The 18,337-nt window shown below is 53.9% G+C and overlaps 1 protein-coding gene across 1 annotated transcript in view; it reads left to right on the top strand.

Moving 5' to 3' along the window:
• UVSSA (UV stimulated scaffold protein A) overlaps window positions 1–6,994 on the top strand; it is a 21,074-nt gene extending 14,080 nt beyond the window's left edge. Inside the window, 7 exon segments of the mRNA XM_040237705.1 lie at window positions 1,144–1,288; window positions 1,626–1,696; window positions 1,699–1,750; window positions 2,322–2,505; window positions 2,847–2,958; window positions 5,330–5,504; window positions 6,377–6,994. Of these exon segments, the coding sequence (XP_040093639.1) occupies window positions 1,144–1,288; window positions 1,626–1,696; window positions 1,699–1,750; window positions 2,322–2,505; window positions 2,847–2,958; window positions 5,330–5,504; window positions 6,377–6,470 (833 nt within the window). The 3' untranslated portion in view covers window positions 6,471–6,994.
• The last annotated feature ends 11,343 nt before the right edge of the window (window positions 6,995–18,337 follow it).

The raw sequence follows: 18,337 nt of genomic DNA, 5'->3' as shown, positions 1-18,337 counted from the left end.
TGTGTGCAGGGAGGCCGCGTGCAGACTCCAGGCTGCATCGTTTTTTGTTTTGTCTCTCGCTTCTCTGAGTGAGTCCCTGCACACAGATGGAAGGACGGGGGTGCCGTCCGGAGGCCAGGCACAGGGCGTGGTGGGCTGTCCTGTGTGGATGTCCTCTAGCTCTGCTCTCCGGCAGCCCTGTGGCCCCTGGAGCTGCCCACTTGGCCGTCCTGTCAGTTTTCTCTGTTCCTGGGAAGGATTTCTTGGATGGGAGGTCCACGGTATCTGCCATAGAAGCCGTGACCTTGACACCTAGCGGAGCTGGTTGAAAAAGTCTTAAGTTTGAACACCATCCCTCAGACCTCATACTCAACTGCTCGTGGTGCCCGTGGGTGTTCACGGCTTCGGGAGGAAAGCTGCTCAGACCTTTTTCTTCCCCTCTGATGTTTCTAACTGCTCTCCTGAGTGACTTGCCTGTTCTTTCTCTGTCTCCTTCTTGCCCTCAGGAAACCCCTCGGTTTTCCTCTGATTCCAGGAAGCCTGGACTCTATTTCCCCCATTCCAGTCATTTCCTCTCCTCTGGGGTCAGGTGATGAGGACGTGGCCACGCGTCACACCTCCACGCGCTGAGAGCTGCCTGCATGTGTGTGTGGCCGCCTCCTGCCCCGCGTCCCTGCCGGGGGCCGTCCTCCCCAGGCTGCTCGGGCGCCCTCTTGTCTGCTGCGCCTCCAGCACCTCTTCAGTCCCCGTATCCTGGGTGCTTTTGTCGCTGGAGGAAAGCTCAGAGAGAGGGCGGGGCCCTCGGGGTGGAGCGCCTCTGGGTCCTGATGGCTCCGCCCCCTGCCTCCCTCGACCCTTGCCCAGCTGGGCAGGGCTGGCAGGGGTCAGGGACAGCCTGGACACCGGCACCAGTGGGCAGGGGTCCTGGTGAATGGGGTCCAGGGGCGTCAGAGACACGGCCTCTGCCGCTCTGGGCACTCGGCACGAACGCCTGGCCCACAGAGGTTGGTGTCTGGTGGCTTCGGCAATGAGTAGCCAGCCATGGGCCTGGGCCGGCCGGACAGGTGCGCTCACGGGCTGTGCCGTCACCGGGGGCGGGGCGCCCTCCAGGGCTCCGTGCAGGGTCCGGGGTGGCGACTGAGAGCAGACATCTCTGTGTTCCAGGGCTGGAGGAAGGTCTGGCCGCACCAGGCTCGCAGGTGAGGAAGAGGCCTGGGAGTGACATGGAGGCCTGCGACCCCGCCTCTGCGGCCGCCCAACAGCACCAGCTCCGACCCCACGGGCCCCCAGCCTCGCCCCCGAGCCCCAGGTGACGCCCAGGCAGCCCCGCGTGTGCACCCACCCAGGGCGGTGCCTACCGCGTTTGCCAGGGGTGGGGCCCTGGGGCCCTGACTCCTCACTGCTGGCGTGCAGGCTAGGTCCACCCCAAGGAAAGGCTCGAGGCTTCAGGGCGAGAGGGACAGATATCGGGGCACCCCGAGCCCCGCGTGAGGAGCGCGGTGTGAGGCTGGCTCCCCTGGTCCAGGCCCGAGGTGTAGGGGTCGGGGGTCAGGGCCCAGGGGTGTCCCCAGGACCTGGGGGGCGGGAGAGGCGGGTGGCCGGGGCAGCCCCGGGCTCCCCATCCCTGAGCGCTGCTCACTCTGCAGGGCTCCACTGGCCCCGGAGCACGCTGCATGGCGGGCGGCAGAGCAGGCCCGGGCGCCTGTCGTCCCCTTCGGGTGGACCTGTGCTCCTGGGGCCAGGAGGAGCCGACGGCCGGCAAGATCCTCGAGTGAGCGAGGGCCCTGCGCTCCACCCCCTCTGTGTGTAGTGGACACAGCTCTTAGTGCCCTGCCCACTGAGGCCAGTGGGCCTGTGAAGCCCCAGGGCTGGGCGGTGGTCCGGCCCTGCCCAGAGGCCCGTGGGCTTTTTGAACCTCCCTGTGGCCCCCTGAGGGGCCTCCCCTGTCCCCGCCCTGACGGTGGAGCATCGAGAGGTATGAGGGCCTTGGCCCGGCCCAGCCCAGCCTGCGCTCCCAGGTCTGCCCCAGGCCCGCGTCACCATCTCCTGTCCTCTGCCTGGGCTCCTGTGGGCCGGGCCCAGGGCTTTACAAGGAGCTTCCTGGACACCGCTGCGTTGCTGTGCTGCCCGCACTTTACCTGCAAACCTGAAGGGTGGGGACATGGGGTCTGTGTCTTGTTAATGCCCATCAATGAGCCCCACGCAGGTCCAGGCCACACTGGGGTGTCAGGCCACTGGGCTGTGCCTGGCACACCCCTGCCATGCTGGGCATCTCCGCTTGCCCTGGGTGCACTCTCAGGCCCAGCCTCGCTGTGGGCGCTGAGAGGTGGGTCTGTGTGCAGGTGTGACTCGGAGCACCGCTTCTGGAAGCCCTGCGGAGTGGACGCCGAGGTGGACAGCGCCAGCATCTCCGAGGCCCTGGGGGGCCGCCGCATCACCTTCGCAGGGCAGTTCGAGCCTGTGCAGCACCGCTGCCGCGCTCCGCGGCCCGATGGCCAGCTCTGCGCGCGTCAGGACCGCCTGAAGGTGGGGCTGGGCTGGGGGGCCCATGGTGGGCGAGGCAGGGCTGGGCTCCAGCCTGCTGGCACCAGGACCCCCCGGGTGGGCGCAGGACTGGGCCACTCCACCTCAGTCTCTGCGTCGCCACCCGCGTGGTCCTGAGCCCTCTCTGTGCTGGGCCAGGGTCCATGGAGGCGGACTGACCACAGGCTGCCCTCCCTGCCTGGCTCCGTCATGCTGCACCCTAGGGCCCTGGCCTGTGTGGCGTGTGTTGGCGGGCGGCGAGGTGTGGGCCGGCCCTCCTCAGAGCCGTCGGTGCAGTGGCCGGCAGCCTGTGCTGCACCAGAACTGCTCCGTTCTCCACACAGTGCCCTTTCCACGGCAAGATCATCCCAAGAGATGACGCGGGACGGCCCCTCCACGCGGAGGACAGGGCCAGGGAGCAGAGGCAACAGCTGCAGAGGCCAGCAGGGCGCCCAGGTGGGTCTGGGGGACGAGGGCGGGCCTGGTGTGAGGAAGCCCTGCACCCAGCGGTCTCCAGGCCAGCCCGTGGCGCCTGCGGGGGTCAGCTGCCGCCTCCAGGACAGCGGTGACCGTAGCTCAGGAGCTGCGGCCAGGATGTGCGGCCCTCAGCGCTGGCGGGACCCTCAGCTTCAGCTTCCATCCCAGCCACAGTTTCACACGGCTCCTGATGGCTGGCATGGGTACACCCATGGCTGGAAACCGCTTTCTCATTATCTGTTGGGGTTCTGGGTTTTTAGGCCCATGTTTAAGCATGTGAGGGAACAATGTGAGGAAGGTAAATGGCTGAGGCCTGGGGCTGCCTGGGGCTGCAGGCTCCTGTCTGCTTGCTCACCTGCTGCCTGGCACACGGGGCCGTGGGGTGCGTGTGGTGTGCAGCGTGTGTGGACCGTGTGTGGTGTGCGAGCAGAAGGCCAGGGTCCTGCCCGTGGTCCCAGGCAGTCCTGCCGGGCCTCTGAGCGTGGCGCGCTCTCTGGGGTACCTCCTCGAGGTCCCCGTCTTCTGGCCCATAAGCCAGTTTCATGCAAAATGGACAAGGGACTGGAGCTGCTGAGGCGCTGTTCTGCACCCTTCACGGAGCTCATACGTTCGGCGCAAGCTGGTGCTGCGTTCTGGCGTGGGCTGGCTGCTGCCTGGCTTCCAGAGGCCCTGAGCCGCAAGCAGGGTGGGGACCCACAGAAACGGCCCCCTTGCCAGGGCAGCCCCAGGTACTCTCAGGGTGGGACGGGGCCCTGCCCTGTGTCAGAATCCCATGGTTTGTCAACCTGGGCTGAGGTCTGGAGGCCCCCACTCTTGACAAAGGCATGGGCTCAGGCCCAGGACCCCCTGAGGCGGAGGGTGGCTGTGTCCTCGGGGCAGTGCTGGCTTCCTGCAGGTCCCAGTCGGACCACGTGTCGCTTTAGCAGGTCCTTCCTTCGTCAGGAGAGATCGGTGTTGGATTTCAGCCTCACAGCAGGGTCAGCCCCTGGGCCCTGGGTCTGGAGGGTGGCAGGGAGGGGCCTGACCCACTAATCCAGGGGCCACGGCCTCCCCTGGTGGCCCGCACTCAGGAGCAAATTAAGTGCCTATTTTTTGTGTCAGCCCTGAAGAGTATCAGGTTCTGCAGCCCTCGGTGACTTGTTAACAACAGGTACCGGGCCGGGGCCGCTGCCAGTGCTGGCCAGTCAGATGTGAAATAGCGTCTCTTTACTAACTGCAGTATCGATCCCGCCTCCCTCGCACGCTGGCAATTTTCTTTTCCCCAGCGCTCACCTCGGTGACAGTGCGTGTGGGGCTCCGGGGCCCGTCAGCACGCAGGACGGCCCGCTGCTGGCTTCTATTGATTTTCTTCAAAGGCTTTTAAATTGCTCCTTCATTTTCCTGAGATGCTCATTCCGTCTCTACTGGGTGCCGCCAGTTTTCCGTTGTGTTTAAACAATTGCTCTATTCACTGGGTTCCTAAACTGTGACGCCTTCTCATTACTGGGAGATAAACTGTTTGGACAGTTTTCCTTAATCTTGGATTAATCGTTCGTATATCTGGATTGTGCAGCTCCATATCCCTTCACTTTAGAAATCAACTTGGGGAGGCCGTGCCATCTTTGAATCTGGGTGCCTGGCTACCCCCCCCACTGGACATGGCCTGCTCACTGCCAGCCCCTCCGCCAGCTCGGGCTGCTCACTGTTGGGGTCTGGGGTGTCTGGCACCCTTCTGCCAGCTGGGGCCAGGGTCCATAGGTCTGGACACTGGCCGGGGGTATGCTGGATGGACGGTGAATTTCAGGGACCTCCACACAGCCCTGTCCCACCCCGCCCCTGGGAGAGAAGCAGGTTGAGGCGAGTGGACCTTGAGGCCTCTGCCCGCGGGTTGGGAGCACTTCTCCCAGATTTGGACTGTTAACGCTTTCCATTCTGGCAAGCGGGCATACGGATGTGGCCCCCGGTGCAGCCGGGACAGGTGAGGCCGGGCCGGGGCTGGGGCACGTCTGTTTCCCTTTGGACCACCTGCTCCTGCTGTCCTGAGGGGCCTGGGTGAGCTGACGCCCTCCTCACAGGGGCCTGGGGTCAAGTTAGCTTCAGGCCGATCAGGAGACGCAGCGGGCAGCTCCCTTGGCTGCCTGCGCCCACCCTCCGCCAGGGACAGGCCGAGGGCCCCGCTGGGGGCCGAATGGCCACAGCCCGCCTGGAGGCTGACACAGCCGCTTGCCTATGGCCTTGTTCCCTGGCCGCCAGACTTGGTTGCCTTCCTGCTTAGGGGCTCCATGGGGATCCCCCCACTTAACCCCCCATGGAGGGGGTCGGGCCTTGGTGAAGTTGGTGCGGGTGTTCTCTGAAATCTGTCTGTCTGCAGACTGGCAGGACCCCGAGTTCCTGAGGGACGTGGAAGCGGCCACCGGGGTGGATCTGGGCTCATCCAGGCCTGGCGGGAAAGGCAAGGGCAAGCGGCGGAAGCACCCGGGCCTCACCGACCTCAAGCGGCAGGCTGACACGGCGCGCGCACGCATCGCCAAGAAAGTCTTCGCCAAGTAAGTGCTCCTCATGGTGTCCCGTTCTCTGCCCCGGGTGCTGGGATGCCAGCGGAGGGGCTGCCCGCCCAGCGCCTCTCTGTCCATCCTGCTTCTGTGGTGGCCAGAGGCACTGCCCACTGCCAGTGCCCAGGGAAGGCGCAGGGACGCCCGCCTGGTCAGCACCCATGCTTCGGGGTGGGGCCGTCCTCAGGCTGGACGCTGGGACAGTGCTCTGCTCACTGCCCCGGCCAGGGGACATACTCCCAGTGATCACCAAGTCTGGGGGCCCAGAGGGCAATTTCCCGAGCGCCCGCGGAGCCCCTGTGCTGTGGGCACGAGAGCAGCTGCGTCCGGGGTGTCGTGACCCCAGGCTCTGGGCTCGTGGCTGGTTCCCTGTGGCTCGGCCGGTGTGGAGGGCAGGGTGGGTGCTGACGCCAGGAGGAGTGTGGCCTAGGTCACCCTCCCTGCGCTCCCCGAGCGGCCCGAGCGGGCTGCCTGCAGCAAGCCATGTGGCCTGCAGCACGCTGTGTGGGAGACCACGCCTCCCCCCGGGCAGAGCCGCCTGTCACGGTATGTCTGCTCTGGGTGGGGCTCTGTGCGCAGCCAGGCAGGAGGAAGCTGGGCTGAGGGGACCAGGCGTGTCCTGCTGCCTCTGCCCACCTGGCTGCTGGGCGGACCGTGCTCTTCTGGGTGAGTTGGGGGTCTGGAGGCCGCCCTTGGAGCTCAGTGAGCGGTGGGAGACGTGCCAGGCCTGGCCAAGGTGGCCTTGGAGGCAGAGCCCCTCGCTGCGGCGGCCAGCCCAGCACCGGGGCCCAGTCCCGCCGGGCTGCAGTCGGGGGCCTGGGGCCCGGCCAGCCTCCCTGGTCACGGCTCACTGTCCTTCCCTGCAGGGCAGCCGTGCAGAGGGTGGTCACCGCCATGAGCCAGATGGACCGGAAGAAGCACGAGAAGTTTGCAAACCAGTTTAACTACGCCCTGAACTAGAGGGCCAGGCCCGTGCGCGGGGTCCCCGTGCCGTCTGCGCCTCCTCGCTGGGCGCTGGCGCAGCAGCCATCATCCAGGGCCCGGCGTGCACTCTTAAGCCAAGCGTCCCAGAGGTGTGGACGTTCCTGCCGCGGGGACCTCGGCCAGCACTTGCGGCCCACCCGCCTGGTTGCCTGGGGTGGACGCGCCAGCCTGGCCACCAGGGGGCGTCTTGCACGGCCTGGGCGCTTTGTGACGTGGCTCCGGTCCGCCTGCTGGGCGCTGCCTGTGCGTGGCGCCCCCGCCCCACCAGCCTTCTCCACACAGCGCGGTGCCCTGGTGCTGTCAGTGTGCCCTCCTCTCAGTTCAGACGGCGCGCCACTGTGTGAGCAGACCAGGCCTACCCTGCGTCACAGACACGTGGGTGCTTTGCACTTTGGGGTTACGGATACTGTCAGGACTATTTGTGTGCAAGTTTTGCATGGGCGTATATTTTCATTCCTTTGGGGTTTATGCCTAGAAACGAAGTGGATGGGTTGTGTAGTAACTCTGTGTTTAACTTACTGATGAATTGCTGAAATGTTTTCCAAAGCCGCTGCACCACTTAGGTCCGTGCCCAGGCGCTCGTTTTCTCCACGTTCTTGCCACGCTTGTCATCACTCTCTGTGATTCTAGCCATCGGAGTGGGTGTGAAGTGGCATCTCACCGGGGTTTGACTTGCACTTTCCGAGTGATGAGTGATGGTGAGCACCTTGTTGTTCAGTTGCTGAGTCTTGCCCAACTCTGTGACCCCAGGGACCGCATTGCGCCAGGCCTGCCTGTCCGCCACCATCTCCTGGAGTTTGCCTGGACTCATGTCCAGCGAGTCACGACGCCATGAGACCACCTGTGTTGAGCATCTTTTCGTGCTTATTGGTCATCATTTATCTTCTTTGGAGAAACATTGAGATCTTTTGCCCATCCTCAGCTGAGTCGCTGTTTTGAGTTGTAAAAGCTCTTGGTGTACTCTGGATACTAGGCCCTTATGGGATTTGCAATTATTTCCCCCATTCTGTGTCCTCATTCTCTCACAGTTTCTCTGAGACCCAGAAGCTGTGAGTTGGGACATCCTGTGTGTCTGTCTGTCATCGTGTCCCTGTGCTTCCATATCGTCTAAGCAGCGGATGCTTAATCCCAAGTCGTGAATGTTCTTCACGCTTTCTTCTAGGAGTTTTATGATCTTGCTCTTAAACTCAGCTCTTTGGTGTGGATCAACCATTTTGAGTTAATTTCTGTCTGTGCATCATTTGTGTGGATATCCAGTTGTCTCAGCATCATTTATCGAAAAGATTGTTCATTCTGCCATGGAATTGTCTTGGCACCTTTATTGACTGTAAGTTGACACTAAACCCCTGAATTTGTTTCTGGAGTCTCCCTCCTGTTCCCTGACCTTGTGTCACTACTACGCAGTCTTGCCTGATGTAGCCTTGTGGGGAGTTTTGAAAGCCTCCAACTTTGTTTTTTTTAAACATTGCTTTCGCCATTCTCGTCTTCTACATTTCCAAATAAATTTTAGGATGAGCTTGTCAATTTCTGCCAAAAAATAAAAAGGTATCTGAGATTTTACAGATTGTGTTGACTCTTACGCTAGGATTTTCTTCAACAGTAAATACTTTGGGATCCCACATAAGCTGTGGTTGGGTGAATCCTTGGAGGCTGAACCACAGATGCAGGGGCAGTAGGTACCCCCAACCCCTGTGATGTTAGAGGTCAGTGGGTGAATTTAACTCAGATGACCATTATATCTACTACTGTGGGCAGGAATCCCTCAGAAGAAATGGAGTAGCCATCATGGTCAACAGAAGAGTCTGAAATGCAGTACTTGGATGCAATCTCAAAAACGACAGAATGATCTCTGTTCGTCTCCAAGGCAAACCATTCAATATCACGGTTATCCAAGTCTATGCCCCAACCAGTAACGCTGAAGAAGCTGAAGATGAACGGTTCTATGAAGACCTACAAGACCTTTTAGAACTAACATCCGAAAAAGATGTCCTTTTCGTTATAGGGGACTGGAATGCAAAAGTAGGAAGTCAAGAAACACCTGGAGTAACAGGCAAATTTGGCCTTGGAATGCGGAATGAAGCAGGGCAACGACTAATAGAGTTTTGCCAAGAAAATGCACTGGTCATAGCAAACACCCTGTTCAAACAACACAAGAGAAGACTCTACACATGGACATCACCAGATGGTCAACACCAAAATCAGACTGATTATATTCTCTGCAGCCAAAGATGGAGAAGCTCTATACAGTCACCAAAAACAAGACCAGGAGCTGACTGTGGCTCAGATCATGAACTCATTACCAAATTCAGACTTAAATTGAAGAAAACAGGGAAAACTGTTAGACCATTCAGGTATGACCTCAATCAAATCCCTTATGATTATACAGTGGAAGTGAGAAATAGATTTAAGGGCCTAGATCTGATAGATAGAGTGCCTGATGAACTATGGAATGAGGTTCGTGACATTGTACAGGAGACAGGGATCAAGACCATCCCCATGGAAAAGAAATGCAAAAAAGCAAAATGGCTGTCTGGGGAGGCCTTACAAATAGCTGTGAAAAGAAGAGAGGCGAAAAGCAAAGGAGACAAGGAAAGATATAAGCATCTGAATGCAGAGTTCCAGAGAATAGCAAGAAGAGATAAGAAAGCCTTCTTCAGCAATCAATGCAAAGAAATAGAGGAAAACAACAGAATGGGGAAGACTAGAGATCTCTTTAAGAAAATTAGAGATACCAAGGGAACATTTCATGCAAAGATGGGCTCGATAAAGGACAGAAATGGTACGGACCTAACAGAAGCAGAAAAAAGAGGTGGCAAGAATACACAGAACTGTACAAAAAAGATCTTCACGACCTGGATAATCACAATGGTGTGATCACTCATCTTGAGCCAGACATCCTGCAATGTGAAGTCGAGTGGGCCTTAGAAAGCATCACAACGAACAAAGCTAGTGGAGGTGATGGAATTCCAGTTGAGCTGTTTCAAATCCTGAAAGATGATGCTGTGAAAGTGCTGCACTCAATATGCCAGCAAATTTGGAAAACTCGGCAGTGGCCACAGGACTGGAAAAAATCAGTTTTCATTCCAATTTCAAAGAAAGGCAATGCCAAAGAATGTTCAAACTACCGCACAACTGCACTCATCTCACATGCTAGTAAAGTAATGCTCAAAATTCTCCAAGCCAGGCTTCGGCAATACGTGAACCGTGAACTTCTTGATGTTCAAGCTGGTTTTAGAAAAGGCAGAGGAACCAGAGATCAGATGGCCAACATCCGCTGGATCATGGAAGAAGCAAGAGAGTTCCAGAAAAACATCTATTTCTGTTTTATTGACTATGCCAAAGCCTTTGACTGTGTGGATCACAATAAACTGGAAAATTCTGAAAGAGATGGGAATACCAGACCACCTAACCTGCCTCTTCAGAAATCTGTATGCTGGCCAGGAAGCAACAGTTAGAAGTGGACATGTAACAACAGACTGGTTCCAAATAGGAAAAGGAGTACGTCAAGGCTGCACATTGTCACCCTGCTTATTTAACTTCTATGCAGAGTATATCATGAGAAACGCTGGGCTGGAAGAACCACAAGCTGGAATCAAGATTGCTGGGAGAAATATCAATAACGTCAGATATGCAGATGACACCACCCTTATGGCAGAAAGTGAAGAACTAAAAAGCCTCTTGAAAGTAAAAGAGGAGAGTGAAAAAGTTGGCTTAAAGCTCAACATTCAGAAAATGAAGATCATGGCATCCAGTCCCATCACTTCATGGCAAATAGATGGGGAAACAGTGTCAGACTTTATTTTTGGGGGCTCCAAAATCACTGCAGATGGTGACTGCAGCCATGAAATTAAAAGACGCTTACTCCTTGGAAGAAAAGTTATGACCAACCTAGATAGCATATTGAAAAGCAGAGACATTACTTTGCCGACTAAGGTCCGTCTAGTCAAGGCTATGGTTTTTCCTGTGGTCAAGCATGGATGTGAGAGTTGGACTGTGAAGAAGGCTGAGTGCCGAAGAATTGATGCTTTTGAACTGTGGTGTTGGAGAAGACTCTTGAGAGTCCCTTGGACTGCAAGGAGATCCAGCCAGTCCATCCTAAAGGAGATAAGTCCTGGGTATTCATTGGAAGGCCTGATGTTGAAGCTGAAACTCCAGTACTTTGGCCACCTGATGCAAAGGGTTGACTCATTGGAAAAGACTCTGATGCTGGGAGGGATTGGGGGCAGGAGGAGAAGGGGACGACAGAGGATAAGATGCCTGGATGGCATCACGGACTCGATGGACGTGAGTCTGAGTGAAGTCCGGGAGATGGTGATGGACAGCGAGGCCTGGCATACTGGGATTCATGGGGTCTCAAAGAGTCAGATACGACTGAGAGACTGAACTGAACTGAATATTAAATTTTGTACTTCGTGAACGTAGAGCATCTTTCCAAATACTTAGCTTTTTTTTGTATTTTCACAGTCTTGTGGTTTTTTGTATACCAAGTTTTGTGTTTGCTAAATTTATTCTTAAGTGTTTTATTCTGTCTGATGCTATTATAAATGTAGTTCTCTGAATTTCATTTTTGGATTGTTTGCTACTAATACCTAGATATTACAACTGATTGTTTTACATTGATGGCATATCCTGAAAGTGCTCAGCTCACTTATTAGTTCTAACAGGGCTGTGTGTGGCTGTGTGTGTGTGGATTCCTTACTAGCTCTAACAGGGGTGGGTGGGTGTGTGTATGTCTGTGTGTATCTGTGTGTGTGTGTCTGTGTGGTGTGTCTGTGTGTGTGTGTGTCTGTGTGTGTGTATCTGTGTGTGTGTCTGTGTGTCTCTGTGTATGTGTGTGTATCTGTGTGTGTGTCTGTATGTGTGTGTATCTGTGTGTCTGCGTGTGTGTGTCTGTGTGTGTCTGTGTCTGTGTGTGTCTCTGTGTGTGTGTGTATCTGGGTGTGTGTGTCTCTGGGTGTGTGTGTGTGTCTGTGTGTGTGTGTCTGGGTGTGTGTCTGGGTGTGTGTCTGTGTGTGTCTGTATCTCTGTGTGTGTATGTCTGTGTCTCTGTCTGTGTGTGTGTGTCTGTGTCTCTGTGTCTGTGTGTGTGTGTGTGTGTGGATTCCTTACTAGCTCTAACAGGGCTGGGTGTGTGTGTGTGTCTCTGGGTGTGTCTGTGTGTGTGTGTGTCTCTGGGTGTGTCTGTGTGTGTGTCTCTGGGTGTGTCTGTGTGTGTGTATCTGTGTGTGTGTGTGTCTCTGTGTGTGTGTGTATCTGGGTGTGTGTGTGGTGTGTGTGTGGATGTGTAGATTCCTCAGGATTTTTTGTACACAGTGCCACGTCACCTGCAAGAGAAAGTTGTGTTTCTTCCTTTGCCGTTTGGATTCCCTTTCCCCCTCGGTCTTGTCTGGCTGCCCTGGCTGGAGCCTCAGGGCAGAGCCGGGGAGCTCTGGAGAGGAGAGGCACCCTCTTCTCGCCCCCGATCTGAGGGAAGCGCGTCTGGCCTCTCCCCGCAGAGCGTGGCGGTGGCCGGGCTCTTGTCGGCGCTGCGCGGCAGGTTGAGGGTGTCCCCTTGTGCTCCTCGTTTGTTGAGTGTTTTGTCGTGAAGGGAGCTGGATTTTTGTTGAGTGCACTTTCTGCATGTATTGAAGTGATTGTGCGGTTTCTACCCTTTGCTCTGCTGATAAGGTGCATTACATTAACTGCTTTCCATACTTTGGACCACCCTTGAGCATTCATGGGATAAACCCCACAGGATCAGTTCAGTCATTTGCATATTTCTAGAAACCTGCCGTCTTATCTAGGTCATACATTCAGATCATAGTATTCTTCTATACAGTCACTTCTGTTTCCGTAAGGTTGATAGACTAGAGATCTCTTCAAAGGAACATTTCGGCCAAAGATGGGCACAATAAAGGACGGAAGCAGTAAAGACCGAATAGAAGCGGAAGAGATGGCAAGAATCCAGAGAACTGCGCTGGCAGAGCCCTTAACGACCCGGAGAGCCACATCCGTGCGGCCGCTCAGCCGGAGCCAGACACTCTGGCTGTGAGGTCAGGTGGGCCTTAGGAAGCACTGCTGTCAGCCAAGCTAGCGGAGGGGGTGGGCTCCCGCAGAGCTGTTTGCGACCCCCGTAGATGACGCTGTCAGTGCTACCTCAACACGTCAGCAAACGCGAAGACCCAGCAGTGGCCACAGGACTGGAAGAGGTCAGTCCTCACCCCAGTTCCCAAGAAAGGCTGCGCTAAGCAATGTTCAGACCACCGGGCAGCCACTCTTATCTCCCATGCTAATAAGCTAGTGCTCAGAATTCTTCATGCCAGGCTTCAGCATTACGTGAACTGAGAACTTCCAGATGTCCAAGCTGGGCTTAGAAAAGGCAGAGGAACCAGAGTTCAAACTGCCAACATTTGCTGGATCGTACAGAAAGCAAAGGAATTAAAAAAAAATCTACCTCTGTTTCATTGATTACACAAAGCCTTTGACAATGTGGATCATAACAACTGTGGAAAACTCTTAAAAGAGATGGGAATACCAGACCATCTTGTCTCCGGAGAAACCCGTATGCCAGTCAGGAAGCAACACTTAGAGCCTTGTATGGAACAGTGGGCTGGTTCAGGGTTGAGAAAGGAGTGGCCAGGGCTGTTTACTGCCACCCTGCGTGACATACGCAGAGCACGTCACGAGAAATGCTGCTGCCGGGAGAAACGGCAACAACCTCTGATCCACAGACAGTGCCACTCAAATGGCAGAAAGCAGAGAGCAACTAAAGAACCTCTTGAAGGAGGAGAGTGAAAAAGCCAGCTTAAAACTAAACATTAAGGAACACTCTGATCACGGCATCCGGTCCCGTCACTCCATGGCAGATAGGAGGAGGAGAGGGAAGCAGTGGCGAACCCCCTGTTCCTGGGCTCTCGGGTCACGCAGCCGCTGAAAGTAGGCGGCGATTGCCTCTTGGAAGAAAGGCCGCGACAGGCCTGGACAGAGCGCTAAGAGGCAAAGGCGCCACTTTGCCAACAAAGATGCATATAGTCAAGGCTGCGGTCTTTCCAGCTCTCACAGACGATTGGGAAAGCTGAACTATTAAGAAGGCAGAGCGCCGAAGAATTGACGCTTTTGAACTGTGGTCCTGGAGAACTCTTGAGAGTCCCTTGGACAGCAAGGAGATCAAACCAGTCAATCTTCAACCGTGAATACCCATTGGAAGGACTGATACTGAAGCTGAAGTTCCAATACTTTGGCCACCTGATGCAAAGGGCTGACTCATTGGAAAAGACCCTGACGCTGGGAAAGATTGAGGGCAGCAGGAGAAGGGGACGACAGAGGATGAGATGGTTGGATGGCATCACCGACTCAGTGGACATGAAGCTGGGCAAACTCCGGGAGATGGTGAGGGATGGGAGCCTGGCGTGCTGCGGTCCACGGGGTCGCCTGGAGTTGGACACGACTTGGTGACGGACCAACAGAAACAAGGCTGGTCGCACTGTCTCTCCTGCCATCCCTGATCATGGAAGTTTGCGTCTTCTCTATTTTCTTGGTTAGTCTAGCTAAAGAATTGTCAATTGTATTGATGTATTCGAAGTTCTCCTCTGTTATTTTTCATTTTTTGCTTGGTTAATCTCCACTCTAACCTTTACTTCCTTGGGTTGCTTTGCGTTTATAATTTTTTGGTTTTGCCATACTTTCTTCAGTGGGAGTTTAGCCTATTGTTCTGAGGCCTGCTTTTTAGTGTAGATGTTGACGGGTATAAAGCTTCACCCAAGCGCTGCTTTAGCTCCATCCTGTACGTTTTAGTGTATCGTATGTGCATGTTTGTTTATTCTTGAAGTGTTTTCTGACTTCTCTTGGGATTTCTCCCTTTGCCCATTGTTTATTTTGGAGTTTGTTTAATGCCCGCATGCTTGTGAATTTCCCACGTTTCCTCATGTCTCTTGATTTCTGATTTCACTGAGCCGAAGATCACGTCTTGTGTGGTTTCAGTTTTTCAGGGTTTGCGGCCCGTGGGCTCTCCTGGAGAGCGACGTGCGGCCCCGTGCTCTCCTGGCGGTGGGTGTTGTTTGGAGCCTGTGGGCCTGGTTGCTGTCTTGCGCTGCTCAGGCTTTCTTTTCCTGTTGACCTTTACCCCAGCTGCTAGACTCAGTACTGAAAGTGGGTATTGAAAGCTCCGTCTATTGAAACCATCTGTCTCCCCCTCTCCTGTCGCGTTTCGCTCCGTGTGCATCAGGGCTTTGTTGCTAAGTACATGTATGTTCATGTCTGGAACTTCTTCCTGAGGGACTGGCCTTCTGTCTCGGAGCACAGCCTGCTCTGCCTCAGGGACAGCGTCTGCCTTGCACCTGTCGTGGGCGGCGTGAGCGCGCCTCCTGTTACTCGCGGCGCGTCCTCCCGCCCGCCCCTCTCGCCGTCTCTGACCCTGGGGTCCTGCTGCTGGGCGGCGTGTGTGTGCTCATGCTCCTTAGTCTGTTCCGCCAGCTCTGTTGCTGGAGTGGAGCATGTAATCTGTTTCCCTTTAAGAGAATCACTGGTGAGGTTTGTGTCTGCCATTTTTCCTTTTTTCTACATGTCTTTTAAACCTTTCTTCCTCTGTGACTGATTTCCTGTGTGTTAAATAACTATTTAATTCCCTTGTAATACTTTAATTCCCTCGTGCCTTTCATTATTTGTAGGTAATTTTTTCAGTGGTTGCATTGAGGATTACGATGAACAACTTTAATGCTCGCTAGTGTGGATTAATGCCGACTGGACTTCAGTGGTTACAGAGCCGCTCCCTTAGAGCTCGTTTCTTCCCAGCTCCTTTCCACTGTTCTTATCATACAAGTGGCATCTTACAGGTTGTCAGCCTATCAACATAGGTTTGTGATGATCGCTTTATGTAGTTGCTCTGTAACTCAGTGGGAAAGGAAAAGGCTCATAGACACGTTTGCACTGTGTTACCGCCCCGAGCCTGCCTGTCCCAGCGCCCTGTGTGTCTCCCTGAGGCTCTGAATCGGCCAGCCGTGAGCTATCTTTGTTCCTGTCTCTTTGGGGATGTCTTCATTCTCTCTTCATTCTGAGCAGTTTTGCTGGCTGTGGGGTTCTTGGTGTGGCCGTTGTCTCTTTCGACACTTTGAATATGTCATGTCACTGCTCCCTAGGCTGCAGAGTCCCAGGCGAGAAGGCAGCTGTCAGCCTTTGAGGGAAAGAAGCCTCTACACAGTGAGGTGGGTTCTCCTCTGCTTTCAAGACGCTCTGCCTTCACCATCCTGCTGTTAACTAAAGCCTGTCTAGTCAGGGACTCATTGTCTGTGTGCTGCTGGGGCTTTGCTGAGCTTCTTGCTTGTAGAGGTGGTTTCTCTTTAAACTTGGAAGGTTTTTGCCCATTGTTTCTCCAAGATTCTTTCTGCCTTGTCCCTCTTTCCTTTCCTGGGACCCCCATCACATGCGCACGCTGGCCTCTCAGGCCTGTTTTTCTTCATTCTTTCTCTGTTTCTCAGACTGGACCTGTTGACCTCTCTCCAGGGGCCTAGATTCTTTCTTCTGCCAACTGCAGTCTGGTGCTGAGTTGCTCTAGGGAGCTTTTCATTTTAGTGACTGTGCTTTTTCAGTCTGGAAAACGTCTACTTTGTTTTCTTCCTTAATTTGTTTCTTGTTATGGATATTCTATTGGTACAACATCACTCTTATAATTTAATTCTTTAGGCCTGAACATACAGTAACTGATTTAAAGTACTTGTCTAGTAAGTTTAACATCTGGGCTTATTCCAGAAGTTTCTGTCAGCCACTTTCTCCTGCTGTGTATGGGCTCTGCTTCCCTGGTTCTTGTGTCACTTTCTTTTTTAAGTAATATGATGTGGCGACTCTGGAAGGCCCTCCCGTCCCCCAGATTTGTTTCTGTTTGTTTGTTTAGTGTGTTTCCTGGACCAGTTGTGTAAATCTGCACATGTTGTGCTTGGCCATGTGAGTCCTTGCCTGGCAGCTTCCCGATCAGCTCATTAGGTTTCCTCAAATGCTTTGATCCAATGAGTCTCGTGGTTTTGCCGACTAGCTGTGTGTGCATGGGTGTGCATGGGTGTGCATGTGTGGGGTGCGTGTGCATGAGTGCATGCAAGTGTGCATGGGAGTGTGTGCGTGTGTGTGGGAGTGTGTGCGTGTGCATGTGTGTGTTGGGCAAACCTTCAGTGTTCTGTCAGCCAGATGCTGGCCGTGACTTGGCTCTCACTTCATGAATGTTGATCTTTACTCCGTGGGAAAGTCACTTAAAGTTGTAATTGATGTTTCTCTTAGGAGTGAGAGCAAGCATTTTCCATATGTTAAAGCATTCATTGTTTATCCTTTTCTGGGAATTGTATTCCATACGCTTTGCTCATTTCTCTGTTAGTTTATGGGTTTCTTACGAAACTGTGGGAACGCTTTATTCAGTGAGAAAACAAGCTGTACATGACGAGTTGCAAACACATCCTAATTTTATCTTCCGATTTTGTTCACATTGTTTTCTGCCATGTAGATTTTTTTTTAATGTAGCTGAATTTCACCAGTCTTTCGTGGCTTCTTCGTTTTATATTCCTGAGGCCATGGGGCTGCTGTGGGGTGTGGGGTGGTACGGTGTAGCCCCCTTGCCCAGGGCAGACTGACGGGCCAGTCCAGGGAGCAGCAGAGAGGTGGCAGGAGTCAGAGTCGGCTGCACGGAACGGAGCACTCCGGTGACCGAGCCTTCTGAACACAGGGTTTAGACATGCTCCAATCCCAAAGAAAGGCAATGCCAAAGAGTGCTCAAACTACCGCACAATTGCACTCATCTCACACGCTAGTAAATTAATGCTCAAAATTCTCCAGGCCAGGCTTCAGCAATATGTGAACCGTGAACTTCCAGGTGTTCAAGCTGGTTTTAGAAAAGGCAGAGGAACCAGAGATCAAATTGCCAACATCCGCTGGATCATGGAAAAAGCAAGAGAGTTCCAGAAAAACATCTATTTCTGCTTTATTGACTATGCCAAAGCCTTTGACTGTGTGGATCACAATAAACTGTGGAGAATCTGACCTGCCTCTTGAGAAATCTGTATGCAGGTCAGGAAGCAACAGTTAGAACTGGACATGTAACAACAGACTGGTTCCAAATAGGAAAAGGAGTACGTCAAGGCTGTATATTGTCACCCTGCTTATTTAACTTATATGCAGAGTACATCATGAGAAACACTGGGCTGGAGGAAGCACAAGCTGGAACCAAGATTGCCGGGAGAAATATCAATAACTTCAGATTTGCAGATGATACCACCCTTATGGCAGAAAGTGAAGAACTGAAGAGCCTCTTGATGAAAGTAAAAGAGGAGAGTGAAAAAGTTGGCTTAAAGCTCAACATTCAGAAAACGAAGATCATGGCATCTGGTCCCATCACTTCCTGGCAAATAGATGGGGAAACAGTGGCTGACTTTATTTTTCTGGGCTCCAAAATCACTGCAGATGGTGATTGCAATCATGAAATTAAAAGATGCTTACTCCTTGGAAGGAAAGTTATGACCAACCTAGACAGCATATTAAAAAGCAAAGACATTACTTTGCCAACTAAGGTCCGTCTAGTCAAGGCTATGGTTTTTCTTGTGGTCATGTATGGATGTGAGAGTGGGACTCTAAAGAAAGCTGAGTGCCAAAGAATTTGATGCTTTTGAACTGTGGTGTTGGAAAAGACTCGAGAGTCCCCTGGACTGCAAGGAGATCCAACCAGTCCATCCTAAAGGAGATCAGTCCTGGGTATTCATTGGAAGGACTGGTGTTGAAGCTGGAAATCCCAATACTTTGGTTACCTGATGCGAAGAGTTGACTCATTGGAAAAGACTCTGATGCTGGGAGGGATTGGGGGCAGGAGGAGAAGGGGATGAGAGAGGATGAGA

The sequence above is a fragment of the Oryx dammah genome, unplaced genomic scaffold, assembly GCF_014754425.2.
Source record: "Oryx dammah isolate SB20612 unplaced genomic scaffold, SCBI_Odam_1.1 HiC_scaffold_3, whole genome shotgun sequence".
Classification (NCBI taxonomy): domain Eukaryota; kingdom Metazoa; phylum Chordata; class Mammalia; order Artiodactyla; family Bovidae; genus Oryx; species Oryx dammah.
Note: the sequence above shows the minus strand (reverse complement) of the source record. Positions and strands in the feature narration are given on the sequence as shown.